The sequence below is a fragment of the Lytechinus pictus genome, chromosome 2, assembly GCF_037042905.1.
Source record: "Lytechinus pictus isolate F3 Inbred chromosome 2, Lp3.0, whole genome shotgun sequence".
Classification (NCBI taxonomy): domain Eukaryota; kingdom Metazoa; phylum Echinodermata; class Echinoidea; order Temnopleuroida; family Toxopneustidae; genus Lytechinus; species Lytechinus pictus.
In genome coordinates, this window is record NC_087246.1 from 7,968,956 (window position 1) to 7,990,426 (window position 21,471).

Consider the following 21,471-nt stretch of genomic DNA (forward strand, 5'->3'; position numbering starts at 1 on the left):
ATCTATAAATGACTCAATCTACAAATGAATCAATCAATCAATGAATGAATCAATCAATCAATCACTCACCTACCTAAAACCCACGTTTCACCTGGCTTGCAGCTACCTAGCTATTATGATCTTTCAATGCTTCAATCATCCATCACTTCTTCTCCCGAGTTCCATCATTTCTTCTCCCGAGTTCCATCATAATCAAAGCAAGCCAAAACAAATATACCATTCTAAAACAAACAAATCATTATACATCAAGAATTTTCTTTTAAAAATTTTTATTGACATTCTCTTTATCCTGCTCCATGACAAATGAGCATCGTGAAGACAAGGACAGAAAACAGTATTTTCCTTCCAATTTGAAAAAAAAGTATCTTTTCTCTACACATTTGTTCTGACTACAACTCAAGTCCCTATAACAGATAAGCATCAAATCATTTTACGTATAAGTGAAGCACCCTTTTGTAAAGAATAAATACAAACATGATATACACAGTCACAAAAGGACAATAATTATCAATATTGCTTTCTTCATCATTTTCTGGTACTTTGATAGGACGATAATTGCTAAGTAGATGATAAAGAGAAAGCACCAGAAAAGTACATCCCTTTTTACAAGTCTACAATAGAGTACCGAAGCGATGACGTCAGTTGCCATGGTGTCATGGCGGCCTGGTTCTAAACAAATGAACCCAGAATGAGTGTCATGGCGGCCTGGTTCTAAACAAATGAACCCAGAATGAAAGCGTGCGTTTGTCATAGGAGAAAATGGCTGCTATCGGAATGATCGCTTGCAATCTATTTTTCAGAGGAGCCAAAATGTGTACAGACGATAGTCGGGTGCGATTCTGTTTAGAACCAGCCCGCCATGACACCATGTCAACTGACGTCACACTTCGGTACTCTATATACTTAAAAAGACAATGAAGACTCAATGCATCAACCCAGAGATATACAGTTACACCAATTATGCAGCAACTAAGCTCCAACATTCGATGGTCATTAGTAATTATGTAATGTTTGCTTTGGTCTTATTAAGTCTTGTGTCATGCCTGTCAGTTGGTATTAAACTTCATTACAAAGTTCAAGGAACATATTTCTTACTTGACACACACACATACAGGTATTTCGGAAACAAGCAAACTTTCTTTTGACGCTTGATGAAAATATCTTATACCTTCTGTCGAGATATACCAACTACTAATTATTGTAAGAACATTAAAATTAATCGAAATGGAAAATTGTAATTTGCTGTATCATACTCAATTACTCATAATCAATAAATATTAGAAAAACACAAACAAATTAAATGTGAGCCTACCTGTAGTTTGAATCAATTCATATATTGAACTGAAGGAAATTGGTGAAGGATGAATAAGGAAATTCAAAGATACCATGATCAAATACATTTATATTGAATGAGCATACTGTCAACTCAAGCTCCATTTATTGTATGTTGAGAGACCTGTGTAAAGCACACCGGTTGATGACAGAATAGTAACACAGGGCAGTTCATTCACCTTTTCTCAGAAAAATAAATAGGACCTACTTATACATCACCTGGTTATTTTGTTTTTGATTTTTCAGTGGCAATTCGTGGAAATTATCCGATATGAAAATACGTGATTGCCATTCTATACAGTTGCCAACACACTGATTTATAAATACAAGATATGGCTGATTGGAACATGATACAAATCTTTCATGCACATGATTTTACCAGGTTTTCTAGAACACTTCCATCTAATGATGACCAATGTCACATTCCGCTCACGAGTTACTTGTATAGTTTTTTTTTAACATAATACTTGATGGGTATTAATAATTTGAATCACAGCTGAAAAGATCACCAAAATAGAGATAATGATCACAAGAGACAAGTGTTCATTCCTGATTGTAGTATCAAGTTATCTTGTGTAAGGAGATAAACATCCTTTACAGATAAGTGGCCATTACAGAAATTCTGAGTGCATTCATTAGTTTAACATTCTTTAGAATTAATACCACTCATTTTTATGAAGCCTGAAACCAAATAAACTTACAAAAATGCCCTATTGATCAATAATCTACTGCTACATAACATTTGTAGTCAAAAGGAATAAAAAAAATACAATAAACATATTCTATAATAAAACGAATTTCACTCACAATTTTAATTTCTTACTTTCTTGCAACCTTTATTACAAGAAAAGTTGTTCAATCTATTTATTTATTTCTTAAAAATGCATTGTAAACAATAGTATATATATATATGTTACAAAGATTGCAATAGAGACACAGATCTCTTAATGACATATGTCACTCAAAACTATACAAATATCACAATTCTACAGTACATGAGAGTAATAAATATCCACATGAAAAAACTACACAAATCAACTCCAAAGAGAGAAGTTTTGATATACATATTGATTGCAAGAGCACAAATTTTGGGAATTAAGTTAACACCAATGAATGACTGAAGAAAAGAATCATTTACTTTCACACAGCAAAGTTCATTCACAGGAAAATAAATGATTGTGTATCGCTGCCTGGGTTACTTGTTCGACAAATCATCATCTCTTATATTTTTATTTAAAAAATGAACAACATGTTGCAATTGTGCATAGCTTGAAGAACAACTGAAAACATGGACATTTTTTTTTATAACTAAATAAAATGTAAAACTTAAACATGTTTGCTTGCATTCATAAAACAGAATCAAGTGAACATTCACCTTTCACAGATGGTAGATAAATCTGTACAAAAATGTACAAAAAGACTACAAAACTCTTCCATAGAAAAAAATAGCACAAATCAATATTAAAATTTAATGCAGTAATGATTGAAATCATTCAAGGTTTGCTTCCTTCTCTATCTATGTAAGTAACATGATCATTACATACTTTCATTCTATTCCTTTACAACACTACATAAAAATCATACAATGAATTAGGACACTTGATTTGCTAGTCAAATGAGCATTGAAAAATAACTAAAAGCAATCACCATAATGCCGTCTTAACTTGCTATTTCCATGCATGATTTGGAATGTTCAAATGTTTTGCCTTATGATCTATTCAATTGTTCAGCCATTCTTTGTTGTAAAACAGTGTTCTATAATTTCAAATATTCTGCCCTTCCTGCACACACATTCCCATCATAGATGAGAGAATTTAAAGGGCAAATTTATTTACTTCTTTCCTACAAGATGGCAAAATAGTTTGTTATCTTGCACTACTTAATGAAACCCAGGTAAAGAGTATACTTTCTCTGCAGAACTTACATACTTATTTTATTATCTAATCCATTGATAATTTGTCTGTGTTCTTTTGTAAAATATTACTGATGGGTGTTTTATAAAGCTGTTCGAAAGTTTTGAGCGACTTTGCAATTGACTGGTGATCCTTTGTGGTAAATGATACAAGCCAAATTTCCACTGGTGTTTAGTTCCTAAGAGAGGATCACCAGTCGTTCCTGAAGTCACTCACAACTTACAAACAGCTTTATGAAACACTCACCAGATAAAGAAATTTTACAATAAAAGTACCGTTATTTAGTGTTACTATATCCTAATAAATTTGTGTAACTGTATCATAATAACATATCAATATCTCTGCAAGAAACTGAAGTTTTTTCGGAATAAACCATAAAATGATAAGTTGTTGTTTTTGTGATGGTGTTTAATATCTCAAATTTTATACTTTCTGATAAATGTCTGATTCTGTAATATCTCATTCACTTAGGTATCTGAATACAGGGGTGGCACCACAGGGGGGGGGGGGCAGAAAAATGCCCTTCCCCCACCCGATTTTTTTTTTATTAAGGGAAAAAATCAGGAAAATGGGGGGGGGGGAAGAAATGATGGTGAAAGTGTACATAAGGGAGAGATATGGACAATGTAACTATATTACCCCTATAAAACAATTGAAAACAAATATTGATGTCACCTTTAGATCATCTTACCACCCCCTCCCCCCACTTCAAAATACCCTGGCAACACCCATGTGGATATCACGTTTACTATCAATTAAAACTGCAATTAAACTAGAATACATCATCCATGAAAATTCAAATTTGATTGCATGATTACATTTCCACAAAGGAATTTGGGCTTAAGGCTCATGTATAAAGGTCTAGTAACAATAAAACTATTTTTGTTTTAATAACCCTCAAAACAAAATGCAAAATCATTCAATTTTGCATTATGATACCTACATGTATGTCCAATATATAAGCAAATGTACCTCCATATTATGGAACTGTTATAATCTGATGGTAAAGGAAAAAAAAATATAAATGCATTTTTGTCAGAATCTGCAATGTTGCATACACTAGATTCATGGTTTTTCTACCTGTATGTTTGTAAATAACTAACATTAAAGGAAATAAATATTATTTTTCCAAGAAACCAAATTCAATTAAAGGGAAGATATTGTGAGATGTAGATATATTTTCAAAGCAGTAACCTAAAAGTTCTTGGCTTCTTGCACCTTCCTACATGCACATGAATCAAAACTTACAACCAAAAAATATACATCTGTATAAAAGTCAAAGAAAACTGAAATATCTTGACGAAGAAAATATTTTACACAGATACAAATATCCATGACGACCAAACAACAATGTGCCCATTGAATACACAATGTACAAGGCTAAACTTCATACAAATATGACACACAAATATAAGAGTTAAAAAAACCCAAAACAAATAAATTGAAACATATCACACAATGTCTTTATCACTATTTCTATTTTTATATATAACACTACTTAAATAAGAATTGCGCAATCAAATTAGGTGCGTTCAAACCCAGAAAATGATTTAGACTAAAATGACACACGCCTGATGCAGCATTGTTATCATTCTTTCTCTCTTTCTACAAAAAATGTACATCCGAAATACCCAACTAGTCCCATATAAAAAATGATGAAGTAATATACATATAAATTAAGTTCTATCACAAAACATGGCTAGATCACTTATAAACCAATCACACAATGATCGGCCGGTCAGTTCCGGCTATTTCAACATGCAACCGACACATCCAGCTATCTATGTGTTGCCATGACAACAGCTAAATCCTTCAGAGCAATGTTATTCGTTGGATTGAATCCCAATTTGTAGCAAAAGTTTTTCATTGCAAAGGAAGGAGCACCAACATACATGAAATATGGTTCTTTCTGTCAGAATATATCTTGCACAATACCACACCATATATCTCCATGATGATGCTTCAAAATAGGGAGGAGTCACAGTTCACAAACACCTTCTACTCCTGTAGACATCTTCTTTGGAGATCACATCCACTTTCTAATTATACATATATCTAGCCTAACAAGGATGCAGAGACTTTAAACAATATAAATAAGTTAATACACATGACTCTGCAAGACCTTATATCACATGATTGGCAATTACACTTCAGATTAATTGTTACTTCAGCAATAATTTACAAACAAATCATTTCTTCATTCTCGAGGTATATGCAATAGAGTTTCTAAACCCATCATCCAGCTTTCATCTCAAAACAAAATATGATTAACAGAGAGGGTAAATGAGATCAATTAATCCCTTTTGGAATTGAGGAAGAAAACAACAAAAACCAAATCCTGTACTTAGAGATTGTGGTTTAAAAACAAATTGCACAAATAAATCTACATTGTTTGTGGCAATACAATATTACAAAATACAAGCTTAAAGACGTAATTGTCCTTTTCTTGCATATCTAGATATGATACAAATGCACAGGCCATTGAAGTCAATACACATAAAAATAATTGCATCGTACGTAGAGTACTAATTAGCTTGTCTATAAACAAAAAATGTTAAATACAATACTGACAATAATTGAAAGCATTCAATGAAAGGGAGAATTGGACTATTCAATTTAAATAATTTCTTTTATTCAATACTCATCCTGTACAGAATTTCAATATTTCATTAAGATACAGTAAAGGTGACAAAATGAGAAATATTTCCTACAAAAAAAAATGTGGTGTAACAATGAGAATGCATTTTGACTATCAAAATACTGCGGCGGTTTTTCACTTTTAAAAAATTAAAAGATCAACTTCTTAAAAGTCGATATATATTCCATTCAAGAAATGGTATGAACCAAGCAAAACCTTCTCTGATAAAATAATGTAAATTCTTCTCATAATTAAATCACACATTTTAGGAAAATTTACTATACTGAAGAATATTTTTAACTTAATGTTAGAGAAAATGAAGATGAAAATTAGATTTAATGAGTTGGGTAGTACTGGTCATCTTGAAACAAGGAAATAATTTAAATGAGGCATCAAAGGGATCCTGGCTCAAAGTATATTTTGTTTGCAGCAAGCTCGAAAAAAGGTCATCTTTAGGGGGTTGCAGCTTCAAAGTTGTCCCCGTTCCCTTTTCACAACTAGCTTTGTTACACAAAATGAATGTTGATGTATTTAAACCTTCAAGTTAAAATCGAGGAATGGATGTCCATGGACTTTCCTATATGAATTCGGGCTTGGTAGTAAGAACGTAAGCTCCTTTGAGATATTTCAAAAAGATACCTCAACATTACTGATACAAATCAATCTGGAGCAATTCTGATACAGCCATGTGTTCTCAAGAATCACAGCATCTCAGAAAGGAATCTGCACAATATCATTCTCTGCAATTTTTTTGTGGCAGCCAGGGGTACAGAATGCAGCAATGCAGGAACATAAATTAAAAACTTAAAATCACCTTAAATGAATACAGCTGGTCTTGCCAATTTGCAGAAACCTGTGGCACATACAGATTTGTTAAAAGGAACGTGGGATTGTCACCGATGCCTCTCAGTTCATTTGACAGATATACACATGTTGCAGCATCTTTTGCTCGATTGAAATAATATAGCACATCTGTTGAATGGAGCATATCACACACCTTAAAAATATAACTCTGCTCCTTCATCACAGGTCAAAAGTACGTAGAGGTCAAAGGTCAAGTCACAAGCAGTTGAGACGGCGGGGCAAACAGTCAGTATTGCTCTACTCAGTCAAGAACTAGGGTCTAGGAGGAGGAGACAGGGAGACGAGCGCTCATAAATAGTCGAGGCACTAGCTATAAATATTTCTTGGCAATTCTTACAAAGCTCTCCCTCCTTCAACACACAGTAAGGCTTGGAATATAGTATCTGGACAAGACTTGTTTGTTATTCGTTGGTTGCCGTGGCTGGCTGGTGGGTGGGGGCGGGGCATGGTCCCCTCCCGGCCTTCTCATCAGTCCCACGGTTGGGGTGATGGTGGCAGCTCTGATGCACTGGCTACGGACGAACTGTAGAGGGCAGATCAAAGAAAAGGGGAAACAAAGACAAACACTTGTTAATCCTAATGTCATATACGTACATACAAGAGAAAAAAAATGGATGAATGCAGTGTAAACATGCATGAATTACATGTATGACACTTTAAAATTGTGCTTTTGTGCATATAACACAGCCCATGGCATTTAAATTTCTATCAAGGTAACATGTCCTTGACTACCATGGTATCAACAGCCAATCAACATCAAGGATTCACCTGACGTTACCACAAAACTAAAATTTGTGCAATAGCCCATAAATATACAAAATCAAACAGATCTAACACGCAGGCTTGTTAAAAATATTAACTCTATGTTTCTGTATTGTAATTAGATAGAGAATCAGCCTGCATATGTGCAGGCTGGTGTCTAGTGGCAAATGCATGTTGCGGCATAAGGTTCTATGTTGACCATTGAAAATAAAAGGCTGGCAGGTCAGGGAACTGAATCCACCTGTAACATTCTCCTACCCCTTCTCCCAGATCATTGAACTTACTAGCAGGGTCACATCACAGCTTGATCACAAGTATGTTTGTATTTAGTACACAGTGACTTGCCCCTCCTAGACATCTACAAGATGTATGCTGTTCATGCCACAGGTTGTATTCACCAAGTTGGTGAAAGAATGATTCTGATTGGTTCTTGGTCAATGTTACACATAGTATGTGCATGCAACATTGACCTTGATTGGCTATTGCGATTAGCAAACCTTTGAGCTTGTATTGGTACCAAAAGATGTAGTCAAGGCCAGTACTCTTCACTCTGTGAATTTGACAACATTGAACTCCTCAAATCGTCTCTCAAAACTCACTTATTTCAGCAGATGTGTAATAATGATCTTAATTGGATGAGTCTGCGCCTATGAATGTTTTAACAGAAATATAGTGCAATACAAATGCTGTGGATCATCATCATCATCATCATTACTTCCAAGTTTTCTTGAGGCCAGACTCGACCACATCCCTGTTGGTATCTGAAGGGTTGTGTCATTTCAACAATAAACTACATATGAACACAATTTGTATTTCTCTTGATGGGCCTGCCTGCCTACTGCAGTTATATAATATTTTTCAATTGATCTTAATCTGTGTGAAACACCCCCATTAGAACTCTATGTTATACTAGTAGTTGATGATGCATTCAGACTGTGTGATAATTATACTTATACTGACTGTCCTTGAGAGGAATCACATTGAACAGAGTCAAAGAGGAGGGCAATATATTTCTGTTGAGAGTAAGGTTTTCAATGTTCTCTAAAAATTTGAACCAGTTGATATCATTCTTAACTACACTTTTACATAATGTATATTATGTGTAATCTACCTTTGAAAAATACTGTGTAAGCTACCTTAGAAAAATACTGTGTAACTATTTGCAATATTATTATTGGAGAGAATCAAGAAGAAAAACAGTGATAAATGGTTTGAAATATGAGAGATACGAGTGATTTTTTTATCTGCAAAGTGAAATGGCTAAAAATGTTGTATTCATGCATGTTCTACCATATTATTTGTATAATGGAAAAAATAAATTCATCAAATTGGCAACATTTAAATGTTTCTGTGATTGCTAACTATTTCATTTAAAATTAATGTGTCATAAATGAATGAACACTGATGGAATATGTTGCTTTGCATGGGATGATAGTGATTTTGAAGTTTATATTGTGTTGCCAATTCAAGCATTTTCAGAAGTACTCCAAAAATTAAGATGTCTGCTGAAATGCAAACTAACTCTTGGCCTCTAACTATGGGACAATCTGTTGACTTTGCAAGTGATAGTCTTATGAACTGTGCATCAACTTCAAGGATAACCTTTTTACCCGGTAGTACAAACAAAAACAAAAAAAGAGGAAATCCAGATGCTGTACAAGGGATTTTTTCTCCTTTTAGAAGATGCAGAAGGGTGGCTGCATGATTATCCTCACTAGTTGTCTATGAAATTTTCAATTAAAAATAAAGTTGTGTTTTAGTAACATTTTGCATCCTTTAAAGGGATCGTTAAACTTTGTGAGCAGCTGATTTAAAAAATTCTCAAACTGATTTGAAACGTGCGTATGAGTGCCTGTATTTGTCCTCAAAAACCCTGAAACAGACCACAATATAGGATGAAAAACTCTAATTTAGATACAAGTAGCAATTTATTAGCCTGATTTTGAGAACCGTCTAGTAGACGGGTTCAGCTTATGACCAGTTTTCTCCAATTCAAAAAGTCTGTTGGCTATTTTGACTGCCTTCTGTTGTGTGTATCTCCTATACACACACTATTAGCTGCACTGTACATTCAGTGTATACCTTGTACACACTGTATGTAGGTCATGTGTTGTGGTGCACAGATTCCCTGTATACACATAGTCATTGAAACCAACTCCCAATTATTTCAAACTTTGGTTTACATCTCCAAGGTTTTAAAATTGATCCTGTAAATATAATACTTTGAAACTTTTGGGATGGTATTTTTACACTATAAGCCTAATGTTTAGCCCATTTTCAGGAACCAAAATGAGAATTTTTTAAATCAGAACAAAGTGAAATGATCACTTTAAGCTAAACCTATCTTTTTTTCTTGAATTGTAGTTATTAATTTGCGATATAGTGATGCGTAAGTGCTTAACCTACAAGCACAAATTGATCTCTGGAGATTCAAGCATAATCATACTTCAATATTTTTTCTCATAATTTTAACTGATTTAAATGCTTAATAAACTGAATTGCAATGAATAATGAAGAAATCAACTTCATTACAGTAACTATTCATATTATGTGCTAGGTCAAGTGTTTACCCATTTAAACCTGTGAACCTCTTTATTTCCAAATTGATGAAGACTGGCTTATCGGAATGAAGGAAGTCATGTATGGTGTAAATTTTTACACATCAAAATGAAATGAAAGAAGTGTAAGCTTGGTGTTTTACTCGGCCTCTAATTCACAAAATGATTTATATTTGTCAACAAGATTTCCTGGCAAATATTCAATTTGAGCAGTATTCATAGGTAGTATCTGTTCCATGCTACACCAAATCTAAGGACAAAATACAATGCCTGTGTCACCAATAATACAAAAAGCATATTCATATTGAAATGAAAGAGATTACTTGTGACTTATCATGCATGAAACAGAAATAAAGTAAAACCGGAAATTATACCAAAGAAAGCACCAAGTAAAGAAATTTAACAAAATGATAAACTATGAAGACAAAAAAAATGACAAAAAAATTGTTTGATAATTTGGATAGGAACGAACCTGGAATGAGTAAATTGGCAGCATCTGTTGGTACATCAAAAACCTTTTTCCCAGTCCTACATGAAATCAGCCACAGGGAACAGGGGGAGGATAGAAATGGTGTAATGGAGCCGACACCATTTTAAAAGAAGAGTTATTCATTAGTCTTTTGGTTAAGAGGAGGGTGATGATGAAAATGATCGTGACGAGGAATATTAATATAATTTTTTTTCACTTGTGAACGGTAGGGTGATATTAATGGGCAGTTTGATTTCATAGACCAAATAAATCAGTTTATTGTCCAGAGTAGCAGCTGACAATCGATTCTGCTTATCCAAAGACTGAGATAACATGGTACAGAGAGTAAATAAAATTATTGATGAATATATACAGAAAATGTACCAAACAAACCCACTGCCAAAATAGAAGGTATAAAGAGCATTCATCTGATAACACCAGCCCAGATGTTAAGTCATTAAAATTCATATAGGAATTCTATTTTTCACAGATTTCCAGGTTTCTTTTAGGGTATCTACAACTGCCAACTTTGTAAAATTTGGGGAAATTGCTCCTTCCCATAGCATATTTTAAAGAAATTTAAAAAAAGAGAAAGTAAGAACACAAACATAAAAAAGATGCTAATAAATCATAGAACTTCACATTTTTAAGAAAAACAAAACTTCAATAATATTGCCAAACTTATAATGACAAACTTCTGTCTACAAGATAATCTGTATAAGGATAACTTTTTCATGCATCTTGACCAAGAGAAATGAAATAAATAAAAGGAACATTTGAGATGTGAGGAAAGGTATATTAGAAAATTTTATTTATGTTTTTAAAGTTATTTCATGCAGAAAAAAATCAAAGAGAATCAGCAAACTGTTAGCTTGTAGGGATTCCACTTACAATATGGACTTGTTTCCAAAATAATGAGAATTGGACTTTGTGCAGCACTTTAATCTACTCCTTTTAATATTGAATACTAATATGATAAAATTGCATAGCGCAACCACTATATAGATATACTCGGGTAATGTATGGCACCTCATTGAATTTCTACGAATTATTTCCCATACAGGGGTGTTCTTTGACATTTGGTCTCTCAGCACTTTTGTAAAATCATTACTCTGGATTCTCATTAAAAAGAGGGTACAAGATTATGCAAAAACCTGGGGCTATTGATTATTAAAGATGATCATGATAGAGATAATAATGATGATAATTTTATGAAATTGTTTCTGATGATATTGATGTTGATATAACAAAATTATGACATTATTTTTTATGGAGTAAGCATTGGATAGGCCTTATAGGCTGGATATAGCAAGCATGGTGACCTATATACAGCAATTCAGTTAAAAATAAAATCAATTTATAATAAACTAGTCCCCTATTGCCAAAAATACATAGATTACTTAAATTGCTGATTTCCAAATAATCAAATTTTTTATGCTGCAATATGCCACTAAACGTATCTATCAGTAAATTACTCAGAACAATAAATAGTTGTTCAATTCTATAAGTGTGAATGATGTTAATGGATGTTAGTAATTTTATGAAACCTTTACCCATGTATGTTAAAATGTAAGTGGAAGTGGAAGAGTGGAAGAGTGTTACTCTCATTAGCTTCACCAAAACCATTACACACTTTGGAGGAAAAGACGGATAGTAACACTGAACAGTTACTTTCACAAGAGAATATCAAGAGCTACAGTGCTTGAATAACTTGTAACTTTCTTCTTGAAACATTGAATAAAGAATTTACAAAATAGCGACCAATGTTTCACTTTTTCATTACTACAGGGAAAAGAAAAATTTTTGAAATATTGTACAAAAATATCTGAATTATTTCTATTGGTAAGCTCTTGCAAGGTTTTATAAAATTTTGATTTGATAGTTTTGCTTTCTTTGTATTTCAATTTTCAACCAACAGCATCAGGATTTTGGTTTTAGAACATGTAGATTGCATTTCATAAAATCATAACACCATTCGTTACTACACTCCATGCTAGATGCAAATGTTTATAATATATGATCCACAGTAAATCTGTAATATTGAACTGTGATTTAATTTCAAGCACTGTAGCTCATACAGAAGGTTAGCAGGGAGAGAGAAGCGGACTGGCATGCAGGACTAAGCAATACCACCAATCAGTACCATCAGAACTTCAACCATCACCAACAGTTGTTTCACCATCACAGGTTCTCCTATAAAGATGCACCATCAGAAATTCAACCTTTTCGGTTCATTTCAATAGGTCCACTGAAGATAAATGTCTTCAAGCAGAGCAATCAGAAAACTCTGAGCACACGCAAGACTGGAGGGCCAATCAATCATACAAATCCAGCTTGTCCCTCTATTTTGATGCATATGTTCTTGCCACACTGTCTTAATACAGCGATAAGAAAGGCACTGCAATCAATGATGAACAAACAAAGGTGGCCAACAGGAAGAGAACCATCACATTGAACCACCAATACGATTATTGTGCACAATTAATGGTGCACCATCAATTGTTTAACAACGGTTGCCCACCAAAAATGGTATACCGTTCCACCATACTGCTAAGTTGCACCTATTACTGTGCGCCATACATTCATTGATAGTGCACCAACAATAGTGTAAGTTGCTCACTCTGATGGTACCGTTGGTGAAAGTCTGTATCAATAAAGCATGACATATGGCATGCAAGGGTTGCAACAAATCTAACACTGCTTTGGCTTATCATCTCTCTAGCCTACAACATAAAATACTCCCATCAAGGAGTCTTTCAACTCTCAGAGACATGAATCAGACCCTTCTGATCTGATTTGCCTTTTGGTCCTTCATTTTCTCATGTTCTCACCTTGCAAAACTTTTGAAGGCGGCTGATTGTGGGTTGATGCATAGAGGTACAGTGTTACCCTGATGTCTGTCCGTGATGAATTTGTGTAACGCTTCTGTGATGGGAAAGAATATGTAAAGGTGAAATAGATGGAAAGCCAAAATTGTACACCCTCCCCCCTCATGCAGATTTTAAAAATCATTATCAATTAAATAAAAATCTAGCAGTAATATAAACGACACATACAAATATTTATACATCTATGCAATTTTAAGTTAAATCTACTTTTGTATATCTACTTTTTGATCTGGCAATATTTCAACTATTTAAGTTTGAACTAAACAAATTTGTTTGTACAAAATATTGAAAGCACTAAATGTATACCAGTTCTTACAAACTTAATTATTCCGTAACAAATGTATGCAAATATCATTTCCTATAAAAAAGAAACATAAATCCAAAACTCATCCCTATCATGATGTCTCACCTTTGACCTGTGAAACTGTATGGAGATCGTCCTCGTATAAACAATCAAACCTCTGTGGTGCAGCGGGTTCAAACTCGCCGGTGTACTGCCGGCCTGCCGACGTATTGTGGCAGCAATTGCACATGCATGTGTGATAACGTAACCTTCCCTCATCCAAGTAAGGGTGGGCAAGGGCATCAATACATGAAATTCTCTTGTCCTATCAAATAAAAGAAATAAATTCAATTAAAGGATGTTTTAAGCGGACAACTAATATATATTTAACTCAACATGTCAAATTAATAATAAAAAGGATGAAATCACATAAAGGCAATATCTGTATAGTCATTAAAGCTTTAAGTTTGGTTGTCCTGCTCATCTCATCAATATGATTTTATTGGTTAACAATTTGCAGATATGTTACCAATATCGTCGCCGTCATCATCGTCATTATCAATGACCTCCTGCTGTGATTAATAAAAACAAAACAAGACTGATCTTTACATTGGGTTGGTAATCTACCATCAAAAATGTAACTTACCGGATTGAAGACAAGCATTCTACTGAGTAAATGGACAGCTTCATGTGTGGCGTGGCTGGAGAGACCATATAAAGCTGAGAGGCAAGGCTATTATAGAAAGAGATTCATGAGAGCGAAATGAGAGAGATATTCAGGTAGGTTTCAAGGAATCCTACAAAAGCAATTAGTTCTAGAAATCATGTTGCTGAACGACTATTCTCAGTCTCAGGGTTTGTGTCTGAGTTCTGTAAGAACAAATCACCCTTTGGCAAGATATTCATCTACATTTACTCTTCACCCAGGATATTTAATTGGGCATACCTAGTATCATGCAAATTCATTGAGATAGTTTACTAAACACATGCAAGTGCCATGCTGAAGTACTTCCTAGGAAGTGAGGGTATGGGCAAACATTGTATAGTTGACATATCGGTAGAGACAGTATCCTTAAATTAACAAACTGATGAAATAGACAGTAGGGTCCCACAGGACATACATGTATGAAACTGAGTAGAAACATTACACATGTATTATTTATTACATTCATACCGGTTTATGTGGCATGCGTAGAAGGTGCGCCCGTGCTCCATCACAAGCGTACTTCATATCCTCCATGGATGGTGTTCCTAGAAGATCTGTGATTAAATTGAGCTGTAATGAAAAGGTAAATCAGATAATAAGTGGAGGTCGTTTATATAAATTACAGTCAAAGTCATAATTCAGCTCAATCAGAAAAAAGGAGAGTATTTTCCCTTTGAGCCAATGAATGCATCTCTTTTTAGTGTTTTCTACAAAGAAATTTGTTCTCATGCAGTCAATAAGTAAAGGTTTTAATAGGTTCCAATAGTTGTCAGCAAAAATCACTGATGAATCGCTTTATGGTATGCAACTTCAACTTTAACAATTATTTAACATGGAAAATTCATATGGCAATTCAAAACATGGCTTGAAATTTATAACATCAAACAATAATCAATTGTGTGTAGATTGGATGACAATGCTTGTATTGGTTAAGGGGACTTGCATTAATTAATGAAATCAATATGCCAATTTGGCTCCATAGATTTCTCCTTGGAGCCAAAAGAGCATAAAGGCATACATCAAAACATAGTTAATACCATCCTGGCACCAAAACAGAACAATTATTGGTCAACTAGGAAAGCTTCTCAACAATAGTAAGTTTTATGCAACTGATCCCTGACTTGGTCAGTATTAAAATATCATGCACATAAAAATTGGGTATCATAGTATAGATTGAATTGAATCATGAATATCAACCCAATTCTCATGTGATAAACGGCAACCCACTTTCTGTAAAATTACTAAAAATCATTCTTATTCTCATAATACAACACCCATTTTATATTTTGGAAGTAACCCTCTCTCCTTACTATAAAGTAAGAGGTCCTTAGGAACAACTACCCTTATGAAGATTCTTCCTTTTTCACATGTTATATTGTTACTCACTTGAGTGATTGGACTTTGGGCTTGGAAGAGGATCCGTCGGCCAAGAAGCTCTGCAAAGATGCAGCCCACTGACCACATGTCCACGGCGGAGGTGTAGTGCTTGCTCCCTACTAGGATCTCAGGGGCACGGTAGTACTGGGTCACGACCTCCTGGGTCATGTGTTTGCTGGTGTCGGGCTCCTCCACTCGGGCCAGACCAAAGTCACACACCTGAAGCAGAGAGAGAAAAAAATAAGATAACGTCTAGGGAGTACAGATCATTTTGAAACTGACTATTATGTTAAGAGTTTTGGAAGACATGTGTGCCAGTACTTCTTGGGTCTTGTCTCTCTCTTCAAATAACCATAGACCTTGATGTATAAAAAAATATTGCATTCCAGTCTTTAGAGATCCGATCTGATGTATTGCAAGATATCATTTCAGTTGAACTTTGGGAAGGATCAAAACCTATCCTATTTTTTAATCAAGTAATTATATCTATAATAACAATATTTACTAATCATTGAGTTACTACCAATATTCTGGTTCAACTAAAGTTTATATCCAATCGTGAGTCTTTTCACACAGATCTAAGAACAAAAGCATTTCCTGTCGTTCTAATGCCAGGAACACAGATCAGTCTAGGGTTCAAGGAAAGCACTCAGATGATCTAGATACGACCGCTTAACAACTTACAGAAGAAGACAAGTAGAATTACATTAGGCCTATATATAAGCAAAACAGGAAAGGATTAATGATCATGCAAAGGTTTTCAAGATCGATCAGTGCTTCCCTCAACAGTGTGACAATCATCAAATATGTAACACTTCTAACCAATGTACAGGAAACTAAGGACAACCACAGAACCAGATAGACTAGGCTCAACAACATGTCATGACTCACACTGTGGTATAGGAGCATTGGCAAACAAAAACAGTGTTCAGATAAAGAAAATTTAACTTCACATGTTATTAAAATTGCAATGGATATACTTTCTTAATAAAGTTGTGATCTAGATATATTGGCAAATCATACTGATTTGATGGGATAATTCATTTTGTGAAGAATGAAATACTACAGAGCATTTCACACAGAGTAAAGTCTTCAAAGCACCATCACATAAAGGTATTTGATGCATGATCCCTTTAACGACGACCAATACGGTGTTACATATGAGTAAAATTTATATTCCCCTTCAATGCTACAGTCACTTTATGGGATTAAATCAGTATGATAATAATCATAGGTATATAAATGCCTATTATTATTTTCAATTCTGGAATTGTTTTATATGTTTATTTTTCTGCCAAATAAAATTTTAAAAAGTCATGTAGCAAAGTAGCTTGAAGATTTTTTTGTGTGGGGGGGGGGGGGGATTTCGAGACCTGTATTCAGGGGTATGATTATTTAGGGAACCAAAGCCTGTAAATTTGACAAATGTACATAATTATAATTATTGTATTACAAGACTAGTGATTAACAATATACCTTCTTTTTCAAGAGTGATAATCTTTCTTCAGCAATCAAAGCCATCATAAATATGCATGCATGTACAGTTGTAATGTAGACAAAGCAAGCCTGCTTGTGTTCACGCCTACATGTATATGCACACAAAGGAATTACCAGTTTGAATGAGTGTACAATACTACAACCCTATCACAAATCATCAATCACAGTGTGCTACCAGTGGCAGAGCCACAACCACAAAGCCATCAGGGCAAAATATTCCTTGTTACCTATAGGTCAACCTATACACACGATATACACATGTTTTTGAAAGCGCTCATAAACTTCATTCTGAACACACCCATGGACAATGTGTGTCAAGTGGAATAGGAAAACGACCATCACAACTGTGAACCAGTATTTGTTGTAAAGATGGCAAAAAAATATACAAAAGGCATTGTAAATGCTTTATTATCGCTATTGTTTAGACCTATGTGAAAACATCCTTATGCAATGGAGAATATGATGAATGCCTATATAAAAATGGCTTTTACAGCAATAAAGTCAAAAGAGCAAACTGTCTGTTTTATAGGTAACCTCTTCACGTTTCAAAAACATGATTTACTTCTGCATCTGAACACACCAAATGTCATAGACAATGGGGGAATGTGTGTGCCTACAGAATAAACAAGCCGGCTCAGCTGGTCATGGTTTGTATCATAGGGGTGTGAAGGAAGTCTGGTATAGGTTCATACTGAGTAATAAAAACATGATGTCATCCTGTTTTGTCATATCTATGAGTTCACAAATACTTAATAATTATTAGGTTATTCTGTATAAAAATAAGCACTGCATGCTGAGCAATAGGTCTATATTTTTTATAATTGACAAGGTCAATTCGAATTATTGTAGACCATTTTGAAGTTGTTCCTGCACAATGCACAAGTGCTAGAATTGTTTGCTAATTCCATTTTAGAGATAGACAGGCACAGAATGACATAGCGACATATATCAAAGTAGTTAATGTTCAATGACTTGACACTATAATGACTGAACAGATAATAAATTATAACTTACTTTGCTGCTTGTTTAATATTCAACAAAGTCATTTAATCATATTAACCCCTCCCCCTCCATTCCCCCAAATAATCAGAAATTCACTTTGTTTGATCATTTGTTGTAGTAGGGCCAAATGCTCTTAGAGATGTAATTTTTACAACCACACTGCCTAAGTGACGCTGAGTTAACTTACTAAGAAATTCTGTTCTTTCACCCCTCCCCCTGGAACCGTAACGGATGATTCTTTTTCTAGAATTGACTTTCTGAAATTCAATAATTCTAGTGAGATTCATTTCTGATCCATAACCATCCATTTATCTGAGTAAAAATGCAATTGTGAATAACTTATGATCTAAGAATATAGTCGACAACTCAACATTGTATCGAAAGGCATAGGTTGTCAACGGCAACACCAACAATGCAATGTATGGCAAGACTAGATTTACTAGTATTGATTTCATTATCATTTTGAAGTTCTATATATTTCAAACAAATATTTACTTATTTTTTCTTGTTCTTTCTTTCATAAATTTTCTCCTGCAATAACAGAAATCATAGTTTGAATCTAAATGGAATGTGCCAAATCATCACTTGAAAGTCATTGTAATACAAAGGACAAATCTAATTATTATTATTTGTATTTTTGTAATATCATTCAAACCAAGGTGAGCAAATTAATCATATATCATCAATTTCCTATTAAACATACAGGCAATATTAATGTGCTAATGTTAAGTGGCAAACTATGCATACCATCAGAAAATTACTCTTAAAGTTTAAAATTCTAATCTAATGTTCAGGTTTTATTGCGATGTTTATACCTTGTCTTTTCTCGTCTTGGAATGAGTCAGCATAAATTATACAGACTTGCTGTACCTGCCAACTTTGTTGAAAATATGGAGGTCGTTTGCTTGTTTCTTTTTTAACCCCCCCCCCCTCAAATCAAATTGATACAACGGTTAAATTTGTGAAATTACAGCCTGTGCCAGCGATACTGGGCAAAAACTAATCGTGATAGAGCCCCGATTTTCATACAGATTCTCCATGTTTGCTATCCAATAATCTGCAATCATGGTCATGTCAAACGATATATAGAAACCCTGATGAGTATCTATACCATGGCAGCAAACATGCTAGTCTGAATGTATCTACATGTGATACACAATGTATTTCACTCCATTGCTGGCATTCCAGAATGATGATGGATCCATGCGGTGATCGAACGTTGTCGGCAAGCTTCATCCTGGGTGCTCCCGGGAGTCCCTTTCTACATTCGCCTGTCTGCCCTCATTCATGTACAAAGCACTATCACTACAGGCCTAGATGGAAATGCTGGTTTGTGCCCTCTTTCAGACGAATGAAATTCAATAAATTTGTATTTAAAAATATTGAATTCAATAACTTCGTTATTTGTTATCTGATTTTGATGAAATTTTCAGCATTTTGCTCTGTTGAATTTAGATATAGATATTTTCAGCCCAGACCATCCCTTTAAACCACTTTTATCAATTTGGCAATGATAATTTCGAGTTAGCATTCATATCTGTGACCTAAAATGTTTCACAATGGCAAAGTTAGTACTGAGTTTCCAAAATCAATATACTTGAAATGCATGCTGCAGGCACGATTGGGAATCTTATCACTAGACCTATACTTCCATTTCACTGACAGTTAAATCAAAAGGAGAAAAAGTATTCTAACATTTTTACCATATAAAATCATCACACATAGAGGGCAGTAGAGAACTCACATGCTGCTGCAGCAGACCTCTCTTACTTTACAGTTTGTCCACAATGTAGGTATATCAAATTCTACTTGATGATTTTGGCACCTTTATTCTTCAAGCTAATCACAGATGTGCCTTCACCTTCACAGGACTGTAGACCTGCTAATGGGACTAACATGGATCCTGGCTTAAAGAGAAAGACGTACAATGCCCCCCCTTGCCCCATCTCTGCACCCCACCTCGCCCCCCCCCCCCCATTCATCTCTCTTCGGCATGCACTTAATACTGTACTACGGACCTTTTTGGTACTAACAAGGACCCCAAGCCGCAAATTAACTCCTTGGTTAGACAGCCAAGCATGCGATGAGCAGACAGCGACCGTTCAAGTAGAGCATTCAATGTAAGCCATATGAAATACCACCTCTTCAAACATGCACACCATAAAGTATAATGATCCATGCAGCGGTGATAATGTAGGCCAACATTGTGATGTATCAGAGCCTCTATGTGTATATTTTCAAACAGAATTAACAGATATTTGGAAGGTATAAATAACCCCCTCTCTTAGGCCTCAATTCTCAACTACAGACAATACAATTTTTACAAAATTCACAAAATTAATATCCAATAAATTCTTCCACATTTTATATCTAAAAAAAAAGAAAAAAGATGAGATTATTCAGAATCCTAACAGATAAATGCACATGAGAATATTTATATATTTCTAATAATCTGAGATTGTAGATATAGAGGAGATACACTTTAGTCATAACGCGGATCTTTGTATAATACTCCCTCTAAAATATTTATCACAATGTTTTTGAAAAAAAAAAGGCATCAAATTACTACAATATATTTATTTTTGTCAATATATTGGCAAAATGTTTTTTCTTATGTTACAAAACAGATGCTTTAAAATTTTCCCTCTCTTCTTTGGGTTACAAAGTAACTTTTTTTTATTTCAAAAGGATTCAATGTCTTCATTGATTTATTTTCGTTTAATTATTTGTTCCCATAATTGTCGATTTAACAGAGTGAAATCAAAGTAGATTCATTATCCAACTTATGTGATGAGTCGATGATGAGATATAATCTCATAAGATTTTGGAAGCCCGAAGTGAAAACTCATTACAATTAATTCCCTTCTAGATTCCTAAGATTCTTGCTCTGATTAGCAAAGCTGACTTGGGATGAGTCAATTTCATGAAATGAACATCAATGACAAGTACAAAATGAACATGAAATTCATTCTCTGTGAATCCCTTTCCATAGTCTACATTCAGACAAATATATTTTTGCATAATGATCTTCAAAACGTATAAGAACAAAAAATCTGTGTAGCGAATATCTTCCCATTCTTTATTGAAAATATGCCATCCATGGACATAGCATAAAGAGCAATAGTTTTCATTCCTCTCAAACATTTATGTAAGAAACTGAAAGAAAGTTTTTTTAATAGTTT

At 34.3% G+C, this 21,471-nt stretch overlaps 1 protein-coding gene across 1 annotated transcript in view; it reads right to left on the bottom strand.

The window, feature by feature from the left end:
• Window positions 1-3,260: 3,260 nt before the first annotated feature.
• LOC129253612 (serine/threonine-protein kinase NLK-like) overlaps window positions 3,261-21,471 on the bottom strand; it is a 37,383-nt gene continuing 19,172 nt past the window's right edge. Inside the window, exons 6-12 of the mRNA XM_064095910.1 lie at window positions 15,800-16,009; window positions 14,882-14,983; window positions 14,354-14,440; window positions 13,834-14,032; window positions 13,368-13,461; window positions 10,540-10,595; window positions 3,261-7,270 (exon numbers count right to left, since the gene is read on the bottom strand). Coding sequence (XP_063951980.1) covers window positions 7,260-7,270; window positions 10,540-10,595; window positions 13,368-13,461; window positions 13,834-14,032; window positions 14,354-14,440; window positions 14,882-14,983; window positions 15,800-16,009 — 759 coding nt within the window. The 3' untranslated portion in view covers window positions 3,261-7,259. The remainder of the gene's footprint in view (window positions 7,271-10,539; window positions 10,596-13,367; window positions 13,462-13,833; window positions 14,033-14,353; window positions 14,441-14,881; window positions 14,984-15,799; window positions 16,010-21,471) is intronic.